The sequence below is a fragment of the Platalea leucorodia genome (assembly GCF_965183815.1).
Source record: "Platalea leucorodia genome assembly, chromosome: 2".
Taxonomy (NCBI): Eukaryota; Metazoa; Chordata; class Aves; order Pelecaniformes; family Threskiornithidae; genus Platalea; species Platalea leucorodia.
The window spans coordinates 74,095,889-74,123,109 of record NC_138824.1 but is presented as its reverse complement, the minus strand read 5'-3'; the positions used below and the strand labels follow the sequence as shown (position 1 = coordinate 74,123,109).

General features: G+C 41.4%; 1 protein-coding gene across 1 annotated transcript in view; it reads right to left on the bottom strand.

Annotated features, from left to right (window-relative positions):
• LOC309604589 (regucalcin) overlaps positions 1–27,221 on the bottom strand; it is a gene marked incomplete at its 5' end in the record, with an annotated part of 71,383 nt that overhangs the window by 22,830 nt on the left and 21,332 nt on the right. The window contains 8 exons of the mRNA XM_082338037.1: positions 61–879; positions 2,438–2,555; positions 6,640–7,113; positions 7,566–7,682; positions 13,661–13,828; positions 16,355–16,566; positions 18,875–19,065; positions 20,948–21,105. Coding sequence (XP_082194163.1) covers positions 61–879; positions 2,438–2,555; positions 6,640–7,113; positions 7,566–7,682; positions 13,661–13,828; positions 16,355–16,566; positions 18,875–19,065; positions 20,948–21,105 — 2,257 coding nt within the window. The remainder of the gene's footprint in view (positions 1–60; positions 880–2,437; positions 2,556–6,639; positions 7,114–7,565; positions 7,683–13,660; positions 13,829–16,354; positions 16,567–18,874; positions 19,066–20,947; positions 21,106–27,221) is intronic.

Genomic DNA, 27,221 nt, shown 5'->3' with positions numbered 1-27,221 from the left:
AACTGTGAGAAATCATATTCTTTTTGTTTCTATTGTGACAATCTCTTCCAAAGTCCTTACTTGGGCTTTCTGTCTCTGAGCTACTTCGTCTTAACCTCACTTGCTCTTTGTTTTCATCGCTTTCTGCTTCAGAGTCACTCAGCTCTAAGTCAGGACAGTACCCGTCATTGTCCTGGTACGGAGCACCTTCAAGCGTCTGCTTGCTCCACAAGCGATCTTTTGTTGCAAGTCTTCTTGTTGGCTTTTCACAGCACCGGAGATCTTCCGTGGTCCTCACCAGACTGTTGGTAGCCTCTTTAAAGGACCGGCTAAAATGTTCTATGGTGGATTTTCTGAAACCGCTCTGGCTGGCCAAGTGAGCCGTGAGCATGGACTCTTGTTCGTAGGGTGTCTGGCTGGAGCTGTCTCTCTGGCTCACGTCTCCCGCCCTGCCCATCAGACCATTGGACTTGGCCGCCAGCCTTGAGTTCTCCTGCTGCACCCGCCCGTTCCCAATGGAAGACTGTCCGTGCAAAGCAGCCTGAAGTGCTAAGGGCTTCCCGGATGGCTGGCCCCGGTGAAACTCGGGCATCTGCGTGGGACCAGAATCCTTCGCCTCGCTCCGAGGCTTGCCAATCCCTGCCAGCAACCCGTTACTTCTGCTGTCATGCTGATACCTGGAGTAAGATTTTGCTTTAATTTCAAACGATTCCTTTGACATCGGCACGCTCCGTTTGCTGTAAACAGTGCTGCTGTTGTCAGGAGAAAGCGGTCTGTTGCCAGGCTTCAGCGAGTTATTTTTGCAATCTCCTAGTGCTGATTTGGGCATTTTTAACTTCAGGGTGATCCTGGGAGGTGGGTAGAACAGTGTGTTCTCTAGTGCACTTGTCAGGGTGTGGCCTGCAAGAGAAAGAGACAAGGGGGCAGCAGAAAAAAAGGCTTTTTAAAACGTTTTGTTATCTGTATCCTTTTGTTATCTGTAACAAGTTTTACAGTCCATTAGAAAGTCATTCAACAGTAACAAGCATTTGCAAACAATTAGTGTGAAATTAATTTTAGGACATTAAAGAGAAGTTGGGATAAAGAAAACTGATCCAAATTATCCACCGTTTCAGAATTTAGGTAAGCGCTTTAGCATTTCCATTAAAAACAACAATGTGCCCTTTTTACAGGGCTTTAAGCCAGTGAATTGAACCAGTTTTGAGATACGACTGAAGTAGTTCCAGCAAAGCAATAAAAAAGGTTCATATTCAGTTTTTGGATGGAGAAAAAACAATGCTTCAAACTGAGTTTCAATTTGGACTTAGTTCAACTCTCTGCTTTGTATTATAAAATTCTCTACGCTTTAGAAGTCTTTTCACCCCAATATACAAGTCTTTATGATATTATACGCGTACAGCACCACTGCAAAGCAGCTATCAAGCTATTCTAATAAGCATTAAAAAAGCACTTGTATTTGTAAAGACATAAAACAAATGTAGTAGACATATCTAATAAAATGTATTTACACAAAACCAAAGTGCTTTAGAGTACTGCTGCTTCCACAAAGTACTAGTCCGATCTACAACATTGGAAAAAAAAAAAACCAAAACAACAAAAAACCAACACCATGTCAGTACTGATGAAACCTATCCATGTTTCAAAGGTAGAAAAAAAAGCACACAAACTTCACTCTAAATTGGTCACAAAACCCATAACATATATCTTGAAAGAACAGAGATCTTAATTTCACACTGAAGAAATAGCTGCCTTCCCTATTAAAAAAAAAAAAAAAGTAGCAATTGCACTGTAATATATACTCTTCCTCGTGCCAAATGTTGTGTTCCTTAATTCAAGATGGTTGCTATAAAAATGAAGGGCAGAGTGGGTTTTGGTACATCAGCATTCCTACGCAGTTACTACTCACTATTAAAACCCAGAGTACTTAAACCCTTTTTGAAGGAAGAAGAGTAACTGCAGATGGCAGGCTAAGAAACGCCTCTCTGTGCTGTTCATCAAGCATGCAAGGCAACATGAGAACAGCAGCGATTCCTATCAGTCACTCTCCTCTTTTGCCTGAAGGAACCACCTACCGACAACAAGCAAAAAACCTTCTCAGCTGGAGAACCAGGCAGCAGCGCAGAGCTTGCTGCGGGGAAACAGTACCCTAAAACAGCAGCCAAGGAGGCGAAAACCTAGAGATCACCACCAGCCTGTTTCTGCTATCTGGATGCTATAGCGATTGGTAAGTAATAGGCATATACCAGAAATGGCCATAAAATAAAGAAATATCCAAGTAAATATTTTAAGAGATTAAAGCATTTTGTGTATGTTGCTACTTTCGTTGACTGTGTACTTGAAGAAAGTTTTTAAAGGCAGATTTACAATGTTAAAAACACTAAGCAGGAACATAAAGAGAACACGCTTTTTAGTTTAAATACAGATAGAATTTCTAAGTATTTTACATTTATATGATTACCTGCAGCAATTTCCTGATTAATGAGCTGGACTTGCAAATTGAAGACCTGTTCATGTACTTTGCTGTGAGACAACTTCAGTTTCTCTCTCCTGCTTACCATGTAGCAGAGATTTCTTACCTGCGGAGGAATAACAGGAGACTTAATAGGCAATAAGAAAATAAATCCTGACGTAGTCAAAAAAAGTGCATCAACAACAGAATTAAAACAACATTATGTGCAAAATTCCTTGGCAAAGTTCTTGTGAATATTACTGAACATATGTAACTATGAATTAAAAAAATAACCTGGAATTTTTTTAATTGCCAATTTATTGAATGCCTTGAATATATTCTGTAAGATGGCAAAATATATATTAATCTATAGGAACACTGAGTGAACACAGAGTTCCAGTCAAAGGAAAAGTAAGCAATTTCTAAGACTTGCTTGTCTGTAAGCCTGCTTCCACTAGGTATGATGCCAAGGATGTTACCTGTTACTTGCAGGTAGTTCTGGATTCTCCCAGAAGTTCCCTGCAAAGTGTTTCATAGAATGATTTTTAACAGCTGAACTATGTTTGTTTCCCCCTAAAATTATTGCAACATTATAAAGTAATACTTTTTACAAAGCTACCCAAGAAAGCCAGCCTGTTTGGACCAAAGTTAACACGTAGATCCCCTCTAAAAGAACACTCTGGCTTCTTGTGCAATCTACACATTTTGGCTGACCCATTTAGCAGTTTGTTTTCCCACTCCATTGCATTAACTCATGAAGTTCAACAAGGCCAAGTTCAGGGTCCTGCACCTGGGTCGGGGCAACCCCCAGTATCAGTACAGGCTGGGGGATGAAGGGATCAAGAGCAGCCCTGCAGAGAAGGACTTGGGGGTACTGGTGGATGAAAAGCTGGACATGAGCCGGCAACGTGCTCTCGCAGCCCAGAAGGCCAACCGTATCCTGGGCTACATCAAAAGCAGCGTGGCCAGCAGGTCGAGGGAGGTGATTCTGCCCCTCTACTCTGCTCTGGTGAGACCCCACCTGAGTGCTGCGTCCAGCCCTGGAGCCATCAGTACAAGAAGGACATAGACCTGTTGGCCACAAAAATGATCAGAGGGATGGAACACCTCGGCTGTGAGGGAAGGCTGAGAGAGCTGGGGTTGTTCAACCTACAGAAGAGAAAGCTCCGGGGAGACCTTATTGCAGCCTCTCATTTTATGAAATAGGATTTTAAGAAAGACAGAGAGAGACCAGGGCCCATAGTGACAGAACAAGGGGCAATGGCTTTAAACTGGAAGAGGGTAGGTTTAGACTGGGCATAAGGAAGACTTTTTTCTTATGATAAGGGTGGTGAGACACTAGAACACGTTGCCCAGAGAAGTCTCCAGATGTCCCATGCCTGGAAGTGTTCAAGGCCAGGTTGGACAGAGCTTTGAGCAACCTGATCTAGTGAAAGATGTCCCTGCTCATGGCAGGGGAGGCGGACTAGATGATCTTTGAAGGTCCCTTCCAACCCAAACCATTCTGTGATTCTATGGTTCTATGATTTAGTTCCACATAATTCTACTTTCACTGTTTGTTTGAGCTAACAGCAATATTTCCACCTAACGTAATGAGAACAGGAAGAGGCACTGAAAGTTCTTGATAAACACTTAAAAGAGCTTTCAGAACACAGAAACAGCGTAGGGCCTGGTTGAAAGATATTTGCCAAACGTACTTCCCGCAGCACTCAACTCCATCTGCTCAGAACTGGAACCTCTTTCCCCAGAATGGAAATTCCAAGATTCCCAAATTTATTTTCATCCCAAGACATAACTGAGCAGAAAAATCTCAGGAAGTTCAGAAACTTTGACACAGCCATTTCATAGTACGAAGTATAGAATCAAAGAATCATTTAGGTTGGAAAAGACCTTTAAGATCATCAAGTCCAACCATGAACCTAACACTGCCAAGTCCACCACTAAACCATGTCCCTAAACACCACATTTACACGTCTGTTAAATACCTTCAGGGATGGAGACTCAACCACTTCCCTGGGCAGCCTGGTCCAATGCTTCATAACCATTTTGGTGAAGAAATTTTTCCTAATACCCAACCTAAACATCCCCTGGCTCAACTTGAGGACATTTCCTCTCATCCTATTGCTTGTTACTTGGGAGAAGAGACCAACCCCCACCTTGCTACAACCTCCTTGCAGGTAGTTGTAGAGAGCAATAAGGTCTCCCCGCTGCCCCCTCTTCTCCAGACTAAACAACCCCAGCTCCCTCAGCCGCTCCTCATAAGACTTGTGCTCTAGACCCTTCACCAACTTCGTTGCCCTTCTCTGGACACGCTCCAGCACCTCCATGTCCTTCTTGTAGTGAGGGGCCCAAAACTCAACACAGTATTCGAGGTGCGGCCTCACCAGTGCCGAGTACAGGGGCACTATCACCTCCCTGGTCCTGCTGGCCACACTATTCCTGATGCAAGCCAGGATGCCATTGGCCCTCTTGGCCACCTGAGCACACTGCTGGCTCATGTTCAGGCAGCTGTCAACCAACACCCCCAGGTCCTTTTCTGCCAGGCAGCTCTCCAGCCACTCTTCCCCAAGCCTGTAGCGTTGCCTGGGGTTGTTATGCACCTCCACTCAAAATAAGTACATCAATTTTAATAAAATTTGGAGCAAATCAACCCAAGCAAAAAGAAAAAGCTTGAAATGGTTTCTTGAAAGAAAAAAAAAAAACAAACCCCAACCAAAATCTCAACCTCCCATTTGCACCATGTTATGGATTTTTTTTTTTTAAATAAGGATCCATATCCAAAGTGCTCCTGGAAAAGGAGATCTGAGCTTGATTCTAACTACATGCAAGACAACAGTTAGACTGACAAGCGCAAATCTCAGCTCCAACACTCATCTTCCTGTATTTTTATGCTTTTCTCTCCCCAATATTGTTTTCCCTTTTCTTACAACACTATTTTCTCTCTTTTGTTTTTCCTTCCCCTCTTCCCCAATGTCTTGTCTCCATATCACATTTAGCACACCTACTTTATATTTTGTTAACTTTTTTTACATTCACTACCTATCTCTAAGCTCTTGAAAACTGCAGGTGATCGCTAGCTAATAGGACAACCTAAGGGCAGCCTCTGAGCCGTAACAGGCCTGGCTTCCTCCCACACGAGCTGCTGGAAAAACGCACTACATACGCCTTCCTAATAAATTCCCACTCTGAATTTTGCTGAAGGACTCCATCTTTTCAAACTACCAGCTACCTGGCAATCTGATAAGAGCCCAGCTAGCTACTGATAAAAAGATAATTTCCTTTTCCTCCTTCTCAGTAAAGCCACAAGCAGTGGTAGACTCAGTGGCTTATTTTCAGACCGCTAACCAACTGTAGCACCTAAGGCAGCTACGTGCAGTGAAAGCATCTAGGTCAAGAGAGCGACGAGCGATTCAGCCTGCCCGCTACCTGGGGCTAGCTGACACCAGCATGCTGGTGAGGAAGAGAGGTGAGTAAGACTCCTGAATCAGCTGTCACAGGAAGCGGTACGAGTACAGGCCAGCATTCTTCTTCTGTGCGTGTGGAGCCAAAAAGTCACCGTGGAAGTTAACCATCTAGGACTTCACCTACTTGCCTTCAAACCATGAAGGTGAGAAACTCTGCTTTAATATGTTGTTAGGATTCTCCAAAAGCTTAATGCACACTCACCAGAGAATACTTACTGCTTTACCTATGCAAATTGATTTTTCCAAACCCAAAACTGGCTAATATTTACCATTCTCCTATAACCTTTACAAAACACCTTTTTAAGTACAAATCAAGAGTCCTCCATCCCAAGACAGAAGGTGGAAGATAAGAATTTGTTAAGCCTACCCCATTGCTTTGCTGTTTGCACTTACTTTCGTTTAATAAAAGTAACGTTTTTTGTTATTGAACCTGTATCACTAGCAACTACTACAGCTGGGTCAAATAAATTTACTCAATTTTTTAAAACATTTACACAATTGAAGTTGAAATCAAGGAGTCAGTTAGCAAATATGTCCATTGTGCATAGAAACATGCATCTTAAAATACATAAAGGAATAACCTCTAAGCAGGTCAGGAAGCACTCCTTTCACATTGGATCTCTCACTGGACTGAGAAGGGACAGTTCCTGAGTGTCTCTGCAGCAGGCAATGCAGCATACCAGGAGACTGGAGTTAAAAGGCCTTACTTTTTTCCCCCATTCCCACTTTTACCAGTTAAACTCTTACCCTCTCTAGGTCCTGCCTCAAATGCATGAACATCCTCATGCGAGTATGAATGCTATCTTCTTTTGGCTGCACCAAGCCATTTTCTTCATCCTCCTTGGGAGGAAACAATGGTTTGTTAAAGTTACTTTTTCGCTTTAATTTCCAGTAATTGTAGATGAAGTCTACAGCAAGTTTAGGAAGGCCCAGTTCTGCTGCAACATCCTCCACTTTAACTAGTGAGTAAAACTCTTCTTCCAGCTCTCGGAGTTTCTGGGCTCGCAAACTGGTTTTCTCGCTCTCTGTTTGCTTCTGGTCTGACACGCTCTTGGGGTGCTCATCAACATCAGGCAGCGAATTCTGTTTGTTCTTGCTGTGCTTTAGACAATACGACTTGAACTTGACTTCATCCCCATCATCCAGGATAGTCTTCATCTCTAAGCTATGCTCAAAGGCACAGGTGACATGAAAGGCAGTGATACAGCTTTTCACAGAGCACTACAGACAAAAGAAAACAAAACGCCTCAATCACTAACAGTAGCAACAAACCAGAAAAAAAAGGACAGAATTATCTTAATTACATGAAAGCCCATCCCTACAAAAACATATTTCCTAAGCACTCTTAAAAATACCTGTTGATGTCTTTCAAGTTGGTATCACCCGACTTAGTATTTTCTTGTTTGTGAAGTGTTCAATAGAAGGACCTTTCTATCCATCTCTGACCCACATCATAGCAGCGCTTACACATCTCAGCCTTATTCAAAAGAAGGCAAATCAGACTAACTCCTAAATCTCTGTGCTAGTGAACTAATTTGATAGCAAACAGTTATGAAGAAGTAGGCATCTGTCATCTGCATTGTAAAGCATCTCTGAACACAGAAAGAAAAAACGCAAACCCAAAATTGCCCTTCTCACATAGACTCAAGAGTTACCACAGGACGAGTACGTACCTGGATGCAAGCACCGGTTTTCAGTTTGCATAAACTACACACTAGAGCCCATCGACTTGGTGGAATGTGAGACACCTTTGTGATTGGCTCCATCCTTTCTGGGCAAGCAATACTAACCTGTAAACAAAAAAACAGCATGGAAAATAGTTATCAAGGTAATAAAAACAAGCTCTCCATTAATACCAGAAGAAGAAATATGACCACACATTTATCTTGCTGTGAGATCTCCATGTGCTCATACTTCTTACCAAGGGACCCTAAAAGATCCCACATGAAAACAATATTGTGGAATACTACTACTTTGACCTGGTGGCTAGAAGTTGCAATTCTTCAAAACATTTGAGGCATCTACAGCATGCCTTGTTATGAACCAGTTGAAAGACTGCAGTAAGTGATGCTTAAGTTTATTCCATTCTGCCTTTTTTTTTTTTTCTGTGCTGCTTTAACAGGTCTAACTTAAAAAGGACCAAAATACAAGCTACTCAGAACAAACTAGGAACACTTACTCATACTTACCCGAGAAGTTCCTTCTTTAAGATCCACAGATCTGCTATAATAGCTACTTCTGCTAGCTCACAATCTGGGACGGAACCAGATCTATCAGTCAGCAGCCAGGGAAAGCCTCGCTTCCCAGCTCTGCCTCTCCACTGAGCGCTCCCAATGCAAGATGTGATTCTAGTACACTTTCCTAACTACAGATTGTATCGAGTATAATTTGAGAAAGAATACAACAAACTTCTCTTACTACAAAGCACAGTATATTCTCTTGTGCCAGTTTTCACATACTTAGTCTGGATGATCCATTTGTCTCTGGTAAACCAGATTATGAATATTAATACTAAAAGAAAGAAAAAAAAATTCAGATAAGCACAGGATACTTTTTCCTATTCTTTGTTATACTAATGTCCACATATCCATTATGATAGAAATTTCTCAGCTGCTTGTTGTCCATACTAGGAAATAAGGACTGTCCCCCATAATTTGGAAATCAAAACAGACATACATTATCTTTGTAGGATTCTAGCTAGGAACATCTCCACGCTTTCTATGAACAATTCACCTGAACAGAACAGAGCTGTATTTCCAGTGGTGGGATAGGGGTCTCTTCTCAAAGGGGTCAGATCTAAGAACTCAAAGAAAGGAGGTTCCTAGGTCATGCTCTGTGGCACTGTGAGGCCAGAATAAAGCTGATTCCTTAATAAATCAGTTAAGGCTGAGATTTAACAGCCATCGTTTTTTTCTAGAAAACTTTTAGGAGTATTATGCTACAGTAGTTTTCATAGATTACCTCCATAGTAGGACTCTCCTAGGGAAATCCAGGTTATACGAATTACCATAGAATACCAGGTTGGAAGGGACCTCAAGGATCATCTGGTCCAACCTTTCTAGCACAATTTAGACGAGAGGGCCTAGCACCATGTCCAGCTGAGTCTTAAATGTGTACAGCGTAGCGGAGTCAGCCACTTCCCTGGGGAGATTATTCCAATGATTGACTGTTCTCATTGTGAAAAATTTACCTCTCGTGTCCAATCGGAATCTCCCTGGGAGTAACTTGTGCCCGTTACCCCTTGTCCTCACCATGTGACTCCTTGCAAAAAGGGAGTCTCCATCTTCTTTGTAGCTCCCCTTTAAGTACTGGTACATGGTGATGAGATCACCTCTAAGCCTCCTTTTCTCAAGGCTGAACAAGCCCAGCTCTCTCAGCCTGTCCTCATACGGCAGGCTTCCCAGACCCCTGATCATCTTGGTGGCCCTTCTCTGGACGCCCTCCAGCCTGTCCACATCTTTTTTGTACAGCGGGGACCAGAACTGTACACAGTGTTCCAGGTGTGGCCTGACAAGTGCCAAGTAGAGAGGGATAATGACTTCTTTGTCTCTGCTGGTGATGCCCTTTTTGATGCTACCCAGCATCCTATCGACCTTCTTGGAAGCAGCAGCACACCGCTCACTCCTGTTGAGCTTCCTGTCCACCAGGACCCCCAGGTCCCTTTCCACAGAGCTGCTCTCCAGCCAGGTGGAGATTTTCTGTTTTGGACCCCACCCCACCCCCGCCGAGTCCTTCAGTTTAAAGCCCACCTCACCAAGTTAGCCAGCCTGTTGCTTAATTAGTTTAACATGTGATAATTAAGCCATTGATTTTACAAGAGCCAGTAGCCTAAGCTGAATTTCCTAGCTTCCCTTTTAGGGTACATCAACAATCACTTGATATACACGTATTCATTTTAAAACCTGATTAATCCCTGAGGAGGAAAGGCTGTGCTTCAGCAGAACTCGTCTGTGAGGAAGACTTATCCAGAGAGAGCAGTGCTAAGTTGATCAAATCCAAGAGTCATAGTTGCTATGCTCAAACTGAGTATTTTTGCTACTCTCTCCTTATCATTCCATTGCTCTAAAAATCATTTAAATAGGTCGAAAAGACACCTTCTCAAGAGATTACTTGGTTCATCATTTCCACATTTAAAGTAGTTTATTGCATTTAATGAATTAATAACATAAATTGATTCTAGTAAGATTTATATTTGTTATAGTACTTCACCCTCTGGTCCCCCAACTGCAAGCCACATCTTCTGGAATATATTGATGTCAGCCTGCTGCATGGCATTTCCAGAAGTCTTCATTAGGAAGATAGTGAGATGCTTCAGAGAGGGTCCAGGTTTTACCAGACAAGAAGGAGAATAAGCAGGCAATATGTGATGCCCTCATCAGGTAGAGTTGACAACCAATTTAATCTGTTGTGGCCTTCCTATAAATTGGTGGGAAAGTGACAAAGCTGTCCCTGAACTGCTTGAATGGTTCCAGAAAAACATGTCCAGAAATGTAGATTTTTTGCTTCCAAAATGAAAGAGCCTTTCATCAACCTAACTTGACCTTGCTCAAAGCAGAGATGGTTACATGTTGCACAGGTGTTTCTGAAACAATACTGTACAAAGATTGACTATAATTCTCATCCCAGTTACCACTACACTAAGAGGCAAGACTTTCTTTGGAAATTAAGGGATTATATCGCCATGTCAGGTTGTTTATATTCCTTTCAAAAAGAAACCAGAATCTTCAGTGATTTTTTCTGGAAACTGAGTAATACCAGCTTTCCACCATGCTTCCCAGCAGGAGCTGGGAAGTGACACACACCTTCTCCCTCTCCCTCCCTTTTAATGCTCTCCCTGCTCCTTCCCCAGAGGGGACTCATGAGGTCAGGAAACATTTATGTTGGAAATATTGTCCGTTCAGCTTGTAACGCTGCCTGTTTATATTACCCCACTTTGTAAAAGCACAAAGAGGCACTCACAGAGTCAGGTGCAATTTATTTATACTGGCCTCATGCCGCCTGCATGTTTCTGATATTCAAAGAGAGGAGTCAAGGCAAAGTCTGTTTTAATTTCGCTGCTCACAAGGGATCCAGAGAGCAGAGAAGCCAACCTCTTCATTCCCCAAAACCTCCCATCCCAAGGCAGAAATGATCCATCTGCCGTAACACGTAGCTGTTTTCTCTGTTATTTCTTCACCTTGTACCAGGTTACATTTTGACTGCTGTACTCTGAAGAAGTTTTAGGAGTGGGAGAGAGTGAAGACAATGTGCTGCTGAAGCCTCTTCTCTGCAACTGTTACGCATACGAGCTGCCATCTCATTTTCACCCTGCTGTCCTCTGCTCCCCTGCCACCAGCAGCTGCACAAGTGCACAATGACCTGCATCGGTGGCTGGGAAGGGCAGCCCAGTGGCTGGAGCACGGCCACTCACAACAGCAGCTAAGGAGAGTCAATCTGATACCCTTCCAGTTGTGGCAAGGAAAAAATAACTTTCTGCTTCAGCTAACACCACGTTGATTGAGTTACATTACGTAACTGCAATGGGTCATCTAAGGCAGAGAAGGACCTTGAATTTCAAAACAGTATAAGCTTTCTGGTCTCAGTGTTTCTTTTTTTTATTATTTTTTTAAAAGAATGCCTTTTAAGGAAACATGAAATAGACTACACATTTACACTAAAAGACAATAAAGGCAGAAGAATAAAAGGATATAAACCAACAATGAGTACACTTTGAAAAGTAAAAACCTTCAAACGTCCCAATCAGTCAAGTGAGGGTCAAGAAAGCCTTTTGACAGCATTAGCTCACAAGGAAGGGAGGGAAGAAAAAACATTTTAAGACAGTGCTGAATGAGTTAATGAAGGAAAATACCTGATGTAATTGCCTGCAACCATGCTAGCCTATACTTGGTGACTCATGAAGTCCCTCTTTGAGCCTTTTACCACAAGGCACAGACATGTTTATGGCCCATTCCTCTCTGCATTCTGCCTTGCTCCATTTTATTAGGGCCACAAGAGGAAATGGCAGTGACTTTGTAATTCATCTGTTTCTTTTTGGGGAGTTCCAGTGTGCTACTATCTTGAGGAGAAGAAAAATAGTATATGAGAATACACATTCTCCCCTAAAGTATCCATCCCTAGGTCTTCAAACTCTGGGTCTTTCTTGTCCCCCACAGCACATAAGGCCGCAGTGACTCTCCAAAGAGGAACTGACCTGCTATTTTAGCAGAGATTCCCAAAGGTTTCTCTGGCTTCCCTGGTGACTGAATTGTTTCACAAGTGACAGCGCAGGAGACTGAGACAGAATGGTTCCAAGAGGCATTTGCCGCCCCTACTGGCAGGTGTCACCTCCTCGCTGTGCCTGACTCGCTTGGCATTGGTGTGGAGGGGAGGAGGTGCCTGATGCCTGGAGAGGCCTGGAGCCACCGAACAGGCTGTGGGAGCAGCTGGGTTCGAGCTCTCCACCTGGGTGCTTCCCCGGCAGCTTCTCTCCTGCAGCTGGAGGGAGGTGGGCAGGCAGGAAGGCAGCATGTGCTCCCTGCCCTGCCGTCACCTGCTTCCCAAACCTGCTTGTTCCTCTTCTGCTGGCAAGAGCATCAAGGCAACCACATGCAGAAAGGATCTCTTAGGAAAACCGGTCTGCTCAGAGCCAGGAGAGCTTCCAGCCAAGACACTTCATAAGTACAGGAGCAAAAGTCAGAAGATTTATTTATTTATTTATTTATTTTAAAATAAATGTTTTGTTTTTTTTTTTCTCAACTCCTCTCTCCTTAAAGGTGGAAGAGATGCCAGGAACTACAAGCAGACCTGAAAGGAAAGTACAACTGCAAAGATAACCTCCTTGAAAAGTAGATATATGCCTGAGACAGAGCTAGGAATTACACATTACATCTGGCTGCTACGTTAAAAAAATACCCAGAATCTTAACGTCTTCCTCAAAGTTTTGCAAACTTGAGGCCTGGCTGCACTTGGAAGCAGAAGATTCAGAAAATAAGGCATCCATCCCCCTGATGTCATGGTGCCAACGGATCTAGCTACTGCCTCGCATTAAACCACCCACCGTAATGGATCTGTGGATCTCACCAGAAAGAAAACAGAAATATTCTAAGTACAAAATTAAACACCAACCTCACCTATACACGAGTGAACATTCCCATTTACAGAATCATAATGTGATGCTAAACTTGATTCAAAATAGAGGAAGAAGTGTAAAGCTTCATTACTAAACTCTCCATATATGTATGCACGGATATACCAAAAAAGCTTATAAAAATATAACATAAAAAACGCATAACACAGAAGATAAAAAGCCTCATCTCCCCACCATTCAGAAAAATTTTAGTTCAAAAAAACCCCTTAACTACAAATCTTAGAGTCCATCCTACACAAATAATGCAATAGGGTAATGCAAAGTGGATGTATGCATGCGAATTATACACTTAAGCGAGCAGACAAATTAATCAGAAAATAAGAGAAACAATGAAGCTGCAGTCGCACAGTGAACACTAGCTCACATCAGTAACCCTTTCTAGCAGGTCACTCAGATACCATAATGACATCAAGAAGTGACTGCTGAGTAAACGGAGGGGACAAAGTGACTAATTAATGGAACATAAGCTGGACTCTCTCCCAGTCCTCACAGACTGTACAGACTCATCAGAATAAAGTCTGGTATTAAGCCAGACAGATACCTTAAATCACAAGAACATAAAAAGGCAGAGGAGGGAACTAGAAGGAGGATGACAAGGAGGAGTCTATGACACCAAAGAAAGAGGCAGAAATTAAGTTTTACCTCTGGAATCCAGAGAGCACAGCTCACATGTGCCCACTTGGTCCCTGTCCTGGTAGCTTTCATGGCACCTCCTCTTTTGGGACACAGGAGGCACTGAGGATGTATTCCCAGTACGCAGGTGCGACACAGCCAACTTCCTTCAGGTACTTTCAAGATACCATAGCATGCCTTGGAGGAAAACAGGTATTGAGATCATTGTGCTGATATGATTTCACACACAAGCATTAATATTCATATGGACCAAAGGTTTCAAATACTAAAGGCACAGTTTGGCCTTTATTTAATCCTTCTCTAATTTCTTTACCTTAAAACGAGTCAAGTGATCAAAGAGATAAACAGCCTCTAAAGCAAAGTCTTTTTATGCCAGTTTGTTTAGTGTAAAACATATCCATTGTGACTGCACAGCACCACTGGTGTTGTGAACTTTCGTCTGTTTCTAGTGACTTTTAAATTTCTGAAGCATTTTTTGAAATGTAGACGTTTCTTTAAATTAGCTTCTGCATCTAATCCTTTTTAAAATCACAACTTCCTACCACTAATAACTTTACACTCTAACATAATTCTGTTTAGATGTGAAGGGATATGAGCTGTTTGACTGAAGACCATTTCCTGCAACATTAAATTACCTTTGTGGTTATAGTTCTGTGCATTGTTTGTTACTTTGAATATTTATATGATATTGCAACAAAAATTACGGCTTATACTGAAATTATGAGGTGCTGGGTTTTAGGCCTATTTCCTATGTATCGCACTTAACCCCTCAGAAAATGAGAAATTTCTTAAGTTTTGCTAGGTTTGAGAATTAAAAACAAAAAGGAAAAAGAAAAAAATTAGTCTGCTTTCTGATTCAAATTCCTGGCAGTTCTTAATGGCTAACTACATGTGTATCTAGATATATCCTGCTGTACATACATACACGCATATTAAAGCTGAGTGTATCTGAAACCATTGGCTGCCACCAAGGTCTAATTCCACTCAGCTGCTCCAAATAAAAGCTGTATCAAAAGGGTGGCTTTCAGAGGAAATCCCACCATTCCTAACACCATCTCTAGGCACAGTAACATTGAAAGCCTCAACAGAACAGGATCATTAGCTGTGACCAGTCTTTCAGATTCAAATCTAGTATAAAATTCCCACACTTGCCTTCCCAGCGTTCTGATTATAACATCTCAGTACTTAATATGAAGCGATACCATAAAATATTGCACATTTATGTCAGGCCTGGAGAGATGGGGACTTTTCTGAATTAAATCCTGCATTATGGAAATGCCGAGACTGACTGACCTAAATGCTATTTTGATGTGATGACTGTTGTAAAAACCCAACAGGGGGAGCTGTAATCTAAATTTTACAAGTGATTTTTTTTTCCTCTTATGTGGCACATGCCCACCAGCATTCTTCCTATTACTAATGCAGAAGAGGCATTATACCTAAGATCACATTTAGGTGATTGGAAATGGACTGAAACTATTTTCTAATTTAATCCAACTAACGAGTGGACGAGGCCTAGACTACTAAACCAGTAATTTCACGATGTGTTTGAGCTGGCACGAGAGGGCACCGTGAAGGAGGAAATCTCTCGCACTCCTCCTACCCACCACCTCCAGACTGTGTGATGACAAACAGACCTGAGGCTATGTGGTGAACCAGGGCCAATCCAGATTAAAAACAGAGTGACTTGTTGTTGTTAGGATTAGCTCTAGCCCAGACACGCTCCCCAGTTTGTTTCAGGCAGCTCTGGCATGGGGAAGGGTCAGGAGGAAGGAGGCAGCCGGCCATCAGCTCAAGCTCAGCAACCACAAGGCTCTGACTGCAAATTCATCATTACTTTAGAACAGGCACAGGCAGGGGCTGAAGCAGGTGGCCCAGCTGCTGGCCGTATTCCTGTCACTGGCCGCGTTACTGGCACTCAGGCTCACGTGGCTGCTTCACACAATGAATCAGATCAGGAAAGCGGCCGGGCTGGAAGCCAGCCCACTGCGAGCCGGGAGATGACAGGTCCTTTTTTCAGCCAGATACGTTTTCCGAGTATTACTTGCAACCCCCTCCAGAACAGGACACACAGAAACCACAGGATTCATATCCCTTTCTTGATTATAAGGATACCTCTGCCTGACTATGCTGAGCTCAGTCGGTGTAAAGTCTTGGTTATATCTGAAACACTATCAACGTGAGCAACATTCAGACTGAGAGCACGGTTATTGCAGGTGCTTATGCCTTCTAAAAAGATCAGTCTGTTAAAGTGCCTACATGTGGTTTCAGATGGCTAAATTTGGACAGCCCATGTCTGGTCAATTAACTAGTCAGTCAAGGAGGAAAAACCCCAGTTCTGAAACAAATGATCTTTAGATTCTTCACATATAAAGCAAGCCAGCATTTCCAGCCCTGTTTATCTTCAAAAGCAGGTTTAATAATAGGAGAAAAATCGTTCACAGTCACAGAGGCAGTACTTGCAAGTCCCAAGAACACACTTATGTTCCTATTAGACTGTAGATGCCCACATATTTACCATTGCTAGGCCACTTAATCTACTGTAACTGTCAGGGTACAAAAATTCAACTTCATATTGTACTGCCCTTCATACCCAGAAAATCACAAAGCCCTCCAATTAACATTTAATACTAGTTCAAATTCCACACTTGCCAAGGTAAACTAAGACCACAGGACAGCGTCAACATTTCTGCAGGCACTAACCTGATGGACACAGATATTACACTTGTCACAAAACACCATGTCATTCCCATCTTCACTGTCAGGGGACCGGCACACATCACAGATGACGTCTTCATCATATTCAATACCCAGTCCTTCTTCAGTCTCAATAGCGTGATTCATGTTCTCATGACAGTGTCGTTCCAGCACTTCAATTGTCTTTTCCATTGTGTTTTCATCCAGGGGCCCGCATCCTGCAATGAAGAATAGGGAACGGGAATTAGAGGACAGTCAGGTGCCTCTCACCGAGTCTGAGATGCAGGAAGAAAGAAGGACAACTTCTAGCAACTAAAGCAGTTAGACACAGTATCTTCTCTCCCATCACGCATACTAAAAATAAAAAGGAAAAGAAAAATAGAAAACCTTTTTCACTCACTGGCTAATTATAAATACAAGCAGAACTACTACTGGAGTAAAAGTTTAAAGTTGTACATAAAACACAAGACTGCACATTGAAGAAAACACTACAGCATAGAAGACAGACAGCAGTTTCTGTAACTGCTAGCTGCTCCCATACAATCCTCCCTCCACCTCCATCACTTTAAGAAACACTAATGACATCCAAAATCACACACAATATTCTTTCAAAATTACACATGATGTTCTTCTGAAGACTAACTCCCTAGGAAATAAAACTTATCAAGAACACTTTAGATCTTATAAAGGTACAAAAGTTGCCACCACCCAGTACCATCCAGTACACTACTTGAGTGATCAGCACGATGGATATGGAAAGTGCTTTTATTGTTTGTTTGGGGTTTTTTTTGGTTTTTTGTTTTTGTTTTTTAAGTAAAATAGTAGATAAATATACTGTTGGCAATCCATACTGTCTGTTCACTTGAAAACTACACATGCTATATACACTTACCACTAGACAAACTGAGTATAAGCAGAACCACTTAAAAAGGATTTGCTATGAGACTGGTCCTCAGCTTGCAGCTTCAGGACATACACTGCATTAAGAAACCCTACGATGTTCACAGCTACAAAAAATCTCCAAACTGCATCCTCTCAAAATCCTCAGTCAAAAATGATGCTGTTGCCCATAGTTCACTATTTACTCAGACCTTCAAAGGCTGGGATATTCATGTAACAATATCAGAGGCTAACATTTTAACTGCTGGACTATGCACAAGAATGTGGCTACTAATTTGGATTCCTTGTTGCAACAGATAAACAGGGAGATGGAAAAGATAAATGACTCCTGTACAAGGTGTCTTCTGCCATTAAACTACTCTCTCCGATACCTGGATATCTTCTCACTCCCTGAATTAAAAGAATTACAGAATCATTCCAGGTGGGAAGGGACCTTCAGAGGGCTCCAGCCTAATCCCTGGCTCCAAGCAGAGTCAACAGTGAATCCAGACAAGGTTGCTGCTCAAGAGATATGTCTAGTCAGATCTTGAAAATGTCCATGGATGGAGATCTGCCCCCCAGAAAAGCTCTGGTTTTGCTAACAGCATCCCTGCATGCCTGGGAAGCTTGTCCTTGCTTCTACCTCTTACATACATCCTCTGGCACTGGAACTCAGTCATGAGTTCCCTCCTTCACCGAGCCGGTCTCCTGACACATCTACTTGTTTTCATGAATATATGCATGGATCTTTCTTGTGCTTGGAGGAGGAAGTCCTTAAAGTCCTGCTAGCTCTCTTCAGCAGTTCCACTCTTCAGAGCTGCCTCCCAGATCCCACCTACCAGTTACCCAACTAAGTAGAAACCTGCTCTCCTCAAGTCCAGGACCAGAAGGCTACTTCCTTTCCTCACTCCCCTCAGGATCTCAGTCACCACTGTTTCATAGCTACTACAGCCAATGCCACCATCAATTATCACATCCCTACAGGTTCTTCCTTGTTTGTGAACAGCAAATCCAAGAGATGCCAGATATCTCCCTCTTTTGCCCATCTGTCCTTCCTAAAGGACCTGCAATCATCCATGGAAGAATGCCAGCCACACAGGCTATTCCACCACAACTCAGTCATGCCAGTGATAATTCCAAGATTATTTTCCATAGCTCACACCCCCTCATAGCCCTCTATACCCACAACTTGCATGGAAAAAAGAGTTTATTTAGCCGATTTTAAATGGCCTAACATGTGTGAAACTTAATTAGTCTGTTAAGAACCCATCACGCAAGCTCCTCAGAATTCTGAATTTGTAGCAATAATATGTTCAAGTTTAAGAAATGGAAACATCTGCTTTTCCTACACAAAATTTTTTAACTTTTGAAGTTCCAAAATTGATTCCACCTGGTGTGGGCTTTTTCTCTCCTGCAGAAGTTGCACATGATTTTGGATGTAAGGAAGTTTTTAGGCACAATGGGTAAAACATAAAACATGAACAGATCAAGCAAGCCATTATTTTAAGCATTTTTACCTCCTGTTTTCCTTAGCATTTCCATTCAATTCTCATCCAGCTATCTTTAAGAGATCTCACACAGCAGACAACAACTCAAACAGCAGAAATCAGCTGCTGCTTTTAAAATTAGGACAGATTGTAAAATTACCCATTTCTGTAAGCTCTTCATTTAGCTCCTGAAGCCAAAAGATGTCCATGTCATCCAAGTCATAGCGACACACAGATTCTGCCAGTTCCAAAATGTTGATGTAACCTGGTTCTGTGGGCTCTTGGCTGGAACAATGGATGTATTTCCTGGGTCGTGTATACAGTACTTCTTTCACCTTTTCTGCTACAACCCTAGAGTGAAAGTAAAAAAAAGAAATTAAGAGTTACAGGTTTTTTAAGATCCATCCTTGAAAGACATGAAATATTTGCTATAATTGTGAAGAAACCTAGTGTTTCACAGATTTCAAACTAGCCGGTAAGCGTAGCCAGGCTAGGGAGACAGGATTCTGTAAATGTCATTTCTTCACACAAAATGTGCTAAGCTTTGCTACGTACACAGAATCCTTTTTAAAATGTAAGACTGTGCATACGATTTTCAATGTAATGAATGCTACTAGTGCGATGATGCAAGTGTTTTTGAAACCCACAGAAAGTATTATGCACAACCCCCCCAACAATCTTTGTACTATATTCTTAAATAATAGAAGGACATCTTGCCAACTGACTTGTTGAAAATACCGGCTTTTTCACGAAAGCTTAATTTGTTCTACTGGGGCGGTGGGGTGGGAGAAATGCTCGCTCTTCATTTGGGATAAACAGTCTACCCTTATTTTGTAAATGACACTTCATCCATGTTACAAATGTATTATTTTTGTTATGTAAGAACCATTTAGATGCCAAGCAAAAATGTAAACGGGAAAAAACAGCTAAAAATCATCTAGGACGCAAGGGAGAAAAATATTAGTGTTTTCAATCTTTCAATTATTTTAAGAGATAAAACTTAGCGTTTGATTAGTCAACTAGCCTATGGGAATGGAAAGACTGACCTTAGCTAGATAAAGTCAATCTTTCTCTGAATTCAATGCAAGAGGCCCTGCATGTGAAAGGAAGCCAGGGAGAGACTGAATGGAACAGTGCCATGTGTGAGCAGCTCTGCATGCTTTCTGGAGCTAACCCTCCACAGGATAAGGAGAAAAGAAAAGCTGTGGGAAATAAGGCAAGAGGAATAAAGAAGGAGCAGGCAGCAGTCAAGCAGTATCCCATATAATTCTTACTGGACAATGTGGGTTGTCAACGTTAGCACAAACAATGTTCTTCTGCTATTCTTCCTCCCTGTTCACCTTGCTCATTTTTTCCTCTCGCTCCCTTGTGAGCTTTTCTTTTCTCTGGTCCAGCCAAATCTATAGCAATTTTTTCCTCTAATATAATACTGCTGGTATGAGATGCAATATATTTATTTTTAATAACTTGGTACTGACAATATCCCCAGTGGAAATTAAATTATGCTGGCATCAGCGCTTTCACTGGACAATTCATTTATCTTCGTCTCGAAGACCATGCTGGCAATAACATTTCTATGTTGAAACACACTCCGTTTCCACCAGGAAGGGTTGCAAGACTACCGTGTTATGTTCTCCTAGTCTAAGCACAGCGTGAGAGAACAAAAGGTTATTTATATATCTCCTGAAACTGAGATCACTGAACTTCTATAATGTTAAGCAGCTATTGGTGGCAAGAGAAGGCAGAAAGGGTTAAAGCTTTGGCAACAATAACCAAAATTAAATTATATGAACAAGTGAGTAACTTTATCAGGTATCAGTAACTATTGTGTGACTACTGCTCTGTATCACCATGCTTTATAGGGAAGCCCTTCAAGTAACATGTATGAGATTTGAGTTTAGTTTTAATTTATTAAACTCACCATACTCAAATGAAAAAACAGTTTTTAATCCATAGCACCGTGTGACTCAGGAAAAAAGACCCCCTTTTTAAACTCACAATGTCGATAGTGTAACAGTGTACAGACAGAACAAAATCTGGACTGAAGTGCCACAGAAATGTTTTCCAAATTGGTACTTGTTTGGTTTAAGAACATGCCTGAAGGCTGCTGCATTGGAGATTTACATATAATAACACAGAAAAGCTCACTGCATTTAGACAACCTATTTTTCAGAGACCATCTTCTCTCTAAGTTGACATTCCGTGCATGTCATCTGCATCTGATCGCCATTACCTGAGAGAAGGCTGTGGAATAGTTTCTGGACTGGCTGGAACTTGAACCCCTTTCTCCCATTCTTGTTTCCATGTGTCCGCAAAGATATAATATTCATCAGGGTTGACATGGTGAGAATCTGGTAGTTTCATGGCACTAATGAGATCCTTGCGGAACACCTGCAAGAAACACCAGGGAAAAGAGTGGCTTGAGAAAGAGTGTTGCACTAAAGGAAGCAGTAGGTATTTTTCTTAATCTACACTGAAACAATTGCATATACCTTGATAATTTTTTTAAAGAGTACCAACACACAAACAAGTCAATTTGAAATTATCTAGATTATTAACTCTCAGTGTGTCAGGTGCAAGAAGTTTATGCTAACTCAAACCCAAACTTCTGCTCAAAGGCTAATCAGAAGGAAGAAGGCTGCTACAGGCGACCAGGGAGAGAGGAGAGGTCTGCATCTGATTTAAGACTCCTCACCATATTACTTTCAAACAGCTTATTTTACTTGCCAGTCTGTAGGCTTTACCTCAACTTAATACAAGGTAGCATATCCTTTTCTTTCACTCAGTTTAGCTGCTTTAAACTGTCATATTCATCATGGGCTACGAACAGTTGCCATGGCAAAATTGATGTATAGGAACTTGTTCATTTATTAAAACCACTTTAAGTTTTCCTGGTCAGGATCTCTGGGATCAAAGATGAACAGCTGCCTTTGCTGAAACATGAGACCTGTGTTGCTCTGTGCCCAAACCCCGATGCAGGCACAGGGACACAATCCAGCCTCAGCATCCTTTAGCAAACCTATACGATGAAACGTGCCGTGGTGAAACAAAGCAAACCCATCAGTGACAAACCTCCAGGCATAACATTCAACTCTTGGCTCAAGAGGATTAAGTTTTTACAAGCATGCAAACATGATTATCAGTCATCTCAAAGCTTACTTAATGTCAATGTCTGTCAAATACAGGTGCATACAACTTAAATAAAGGGCATATGCATCCTTTTCTCCACTGCTACACTGCACCAGTTTAACACTCATAAAAGCAAAACAGTGACTGTGGCTTGGTGTTAGAGAGACATCACAACTAATTAACTGTATTATCATAACAAGAAATCAAATCCTCAAAGGGCAATAAAATGAAACAGAAAATATCCCTGCAATAAGCTGTGGCGGTTGAACTCTCTTCTTACTAATTCAGTTTTATAGCCAGAAGAGTAATAAAATGTCTCGGAGCCAAATATCTTCGTGTACCCTTTTCAATTTGACAGCACCAGACCGGTTATGCCTACTGCAAAAATTCTCAGCTGTTCTTGAAAATCATCAAGTAAACATTATTTAAAAAGGCTCTATATTAAAAACAGGTATTGAAATAGGCTGCTGGTGACCTGGAACATCAGTATTACTTCATTATATCCTATAACTGTGTCTCACATGGGCTGCCAGGAGAGCAAGCTGACTGAGGGAACGCAAAATCACAGACTCAAGGCTCCCTTATTTGCTACTGGTGTGTTATCTGCTTTGGTTTAGACCAGACTGTTCACTGCTGTCTTCTGTGTAAAAATCCTCAGGTACCTAACAGGCCTGTATTAAAATCTGAATTACAAGAGTGAAAGCATTAAGACTGCAAGCATCCATTTTTTCCAAGCAGTATGTGTACACACCAAAAATACAACGTAAAATTATTTATGCCACGTAAAAGGCATTTTCATTTTCTGTGTTACAGGTACAGAACCAGGATTATGAGAAACACTAACACAGCATGATTCCAAAGAACACCAGAAGGAAAAAATAATCCAATGAATGAGAAGTGCAATGACTGGTTTAATTATCAGAAGAGATATTCCTCAAACCTTATCTGAGGTAAGTGCTTTACAAACTACCTTTTAAGCCACTGACAGAATACAGAAGTAGAGTGCTTCATATCCAGCCCACTTTTTTTTAAACACTAGATGAAAAATGCTATTAAAGGCATCGGTATTCCAACTACGCTGCTTAGCAGCAAATTCATCTTCTGATCATCCATTAGGTACGTGAACTGTATCATTTCTATTTTTAGAGCACAAATGCCCTGCAGCATGGACTTTGTTGGTTTTTTGACTGTTGTACAGTACTGACCACACCATCACCATGCTGCAATATTAAATTCCCTACTTCAGATTTCTAAAATTTACAATGGAGGTACCACTGAAGGTCAAAGATTTAACCAATATAAACATAACTGCTGAAACCTTAAGGAACCCCAAAACTCGACCAAGACTTCCTAGGAATTGCCTATTCATACTTGTGATAAAAGTGCAATTGTGTATTTCCTGCAGACACTTGGAATCATTACAATCTCTAGCTCTCATCATTCTTCATTTCTTCACATGTGGCCAAGCAGGGTCTTCCAACAGTAAAATACTCTCAGAGGTCAACATAGGAGAACACACGCCTTGATCACTCACTCTGTATTTCCTTTGTTGTGGAAATAAACCAGAACACCCAGAGGACCCAAAGAGAGTTTTCTGACAAAAGAAGTAAAATTTACTTCAGCAGGCAGCCTCAAGGCTATGAGCTAAGCCAACTCAGCGAAGAGCAGACACACGCCTTCAGGATTTAGATAGCCAGCTTTTCCTCGTGGTTGTTTCTTTTTGGACACTTACTTGAAAAACAATGCAGCTCCTTTTCTAACTGTATCCATAAAGCAACACCGAGTCCACTCCACAGCATATACTCTCCTCTTGGCAAGGACCACCTTCACTTCCACAGTTAGCCCATGAAGTGTAGTGGTCATCTTTCAGTCATCCAAAAGCAGTTCTATTTCTTACCATACTTAAAACACAACCCTTCAACTTTATTTTAATATCATCTGTAATATCATAAATATTGAGAAGACCTGAAAAATAAGCATGCCAGGTCTAGGCTAACAAGGCATTCCCATTTGGACACATCACTGCTCAAGAGTAGACTCAGCTAGCGCTGCATGTCTACCATGACAGAGAAGGGCCTTGCAGAGCTGGGCTACAACCAACCGACTGCAGCTAGCAAAGCCAGGTCCCTACACACAGAAATGGGAAACTCCCCAGCGCTGTAAGTGTTTGCTGAAGTTACTGTGTGACAGTGGGATTTTAAAAAAAATATTTTTAGCAACTGAAAGCACGAAAGAAGAGATGAGTTTTAGCCCTGCTTACCATGCAAGATTGATTGGTCTGAATTTGCCATTTCATTTTGCTGCCAGGAATTTTTAGTTTCAGCTGAAAATGGTGCAGCACTTTGAGTGAATGACGTCAATGAAAAATTTGTTTGCTTATGTCGTAATAATAATCTTAAGCATTTTGTTGAGAAACTGTAATAATTATTTCATGCTTTAGAGCTGGGGCTTAAATCTAGAAGAGGAGACCTTGTTCTTTAGTCAAGATTAGCTTTTTGCTCTGCAGTAAAAGTCTGCTTGGATTTCCTGAGACAATAAGAACTTCCTAGTCACCTCTGCAGAGGCGCACTGCTGTCTCTAAAGCCTTTAAAAGTTAAATTCTACAAAAATTCTCCAGAAATAAGGATGCTCTGCTCCCCCACGGCACTAACACACCAAACAATAATTATATCATGGAGCTGCGGAAGGAAAGATATGGTTCATACGTTTTATTTGTTTTTCAGACTTCTGAGTCCTATTTGGAAATTATGTTAGAAGAGTACGTCCAAGGAAAATTAACTTCTTAGAAACCCTTTATAAAGGGTTTTTGCTTCACCAAAAGCCGTATGTGACTTTAACTCGAACTCCTTCTGGAAGCACTCTATGAAAATTCAATATATAATCTTCCTCACAGGACCCTTCTGTGCTTACTCTGTGGATAAATCAAGCCTGTGAAACAAAGACGACTATTTTGTGTGAAGTGTCCTTACCCACTAAAGATATGAGGGAAGATACAAGTAACGCTATAGAGAATTACAGTAAAATATTAGCATCAAAGACAGAGAGTGGGTCTTGACAATACAACAGCCTTCTACAAACCCCGTCTTCACTGAACAATTCAAGCATCAGATCTGCACAGACTGTCAGGCATCTTTTGTTCATGACCATTGCAAACCTAAAACCACATTTAAAAAAAAAAAAGCAAAGAAAAAAAAAAGTCAAATACGTTTTCCAATACCCCTCCTGCAAGCTGGTACTGAAGCCGACTGATACCATTGCTCATTCACCTTGTCTTGCCCAAATGCATGTGTGAGGGAAAACAAATGGACTGTGTCATCTCTTAAAAATGGAAAGAAACCTAGTATTTCTTCTTGCGACGCTCTCTTGAGCTTTCAGGTACTTTGACCACCTGCTTACAAATCCCCAACAAGTGTAAGCCACTTGTCACAGGCATCTAAGCCACGACTGGGAACCACACCTCAAAGGTTTAAATTACGGGTTAACTGCTCTGTTGTTACAATCAAAGAGGGATTTCTGGTGGGTTGCACCAAATTGCTTGGGTCCTAAGGCTTCCCCTGCACCAGCAGAGACCGGAGAGGGTCAACACGTATTTCCATTCCTCGAGCCCACTGCTTCGGGCGTCAGAAGACCCACTGCCCCAGAAACACAGAGCCATGACTTTTAAAAGGCAGAAGGGAACTACTATGTCCCATTCTGTCCCCTCCAAGAGTATATTTGCAAAAATCTTTTACAGAAAACAGCGCAGAACGAGGGCCAATATCCTCTCTAACTAGAGGAAAGCTGAAACAGCTAGTATTTTCTTGGATTTTTGGTTTCCTTCACAACGCATCTCGAAGGCCAACTTTGAAATTCCAGGTGCCAAACACTCAAACTACAGTGGGCACTTTCTGTAAAGTAAAATTACACAAGAGTTTTTCATCATATTTGGGATCAAATCATCTTTTTTTATTCACCTTTGAAAGGATCTAGTAATTTTTTTATTCCTGTAAGCACCCATAAGCATTAAAGCTTTCTCCGCTATTGTAGCTCTCAAGAACACCCTCAGCTAAATTTGAACACACTTACAAAGCAGCAGTTTACATCTAAAATCACCTCGTAAATAATAAAACAAAAGCCAAATTGTAGTATGACCAAGTGTAATATAGAGACATAGTATCTGAGCATAGATAGTTTAATCTTTGTATAGATGTTTCACAGTATGTGAAAAAGACTGCCCTTTTACAGAAGATGAAGATCTAAGGACAAAATTTGGTGGGCTCATCCTGGAGAGGTAGAATTTTTCTCGCTAATACGTTGCCATCTGCGCACGAAGTTTCTGAATTAAGGCACCTTATTCTCCAGACAGGTGTTTTTTTTTTTTTGTTTTGTTTTGGTTTTTTTTTTTTTTTTTTTTTTGTTGGGGCTTTTTGGTAGCAAAGTAAATAAAAGGCAACATAATTTTAAAATGGAAATGAAGCTACAGTTCCAGGCATGTATGCTGACTGGAATGAAAAGCTTAAGATGTTAAGCTGGGACAGAAAGGAATAAGTGTAGCATTACATTTGTAGTTCTCAAACATCCACACAATTTGGACATACACTGCAGTAAATCCTAATGTTCAAACCCCTACTCCCTAAAACTATTTTTATGGATTATCCAGGACTCAGGCAAATTAAATATTGTACTTGCCTAGTCTCCTTTACAAGCATGTATAGGAAAAGCCAGGAAATCAGACACTATATCAACCCTACCCAACATCATGTCTCTGACAGTATCTCATGAGCCAGAAGAATGTGCAAGAACACGTCAAGTTTCCTTCTAGTTGCTAATCAGGCATAAGCTTCGGATTTGGGGATTAATCCTAACAATCAATTTTTAAAATGGTATTAATTTATACAGATATTTAGAAATATCTGTACTCGTTATCATCTGTCCAATTCCTTTTTTAATCTTGTTTAATTCTCAGTCTCAACAACTTCCTGCAGCAGATGAGCTTCACAGTCTAATTACATGATGCATGGAAAGGATATCCTTTTAATCGCTACAGATTTCCTAACTTTTGGCCTCATTCATCCCCCCACCCCGCCTTTCCTCCCCAATTCTTCCATCACAAGGACAGGCAGGACTGAAGCTCTAGCTTTGTTGTTTCCAGACCATTCATACTTTACTGTTACGCCTGCTCATTCACTTCCAAAGGTAAAATAGCTCAGCCTTTTCACAAGCAAGCTTCTCCATGCCCTTATGCATTTGGATCACCTCTTGCTAAAGAGTTCAAATAGTCTGAGACAGTATCTCAAAGCAAAAAAAGGTCATAAAAATAACCAATGAGGTTGCACCTCTGACTTACACAAAAGTATTGCAAATTTTTTTTTTTTTTTAATCAACTAACCCAAGCAGGC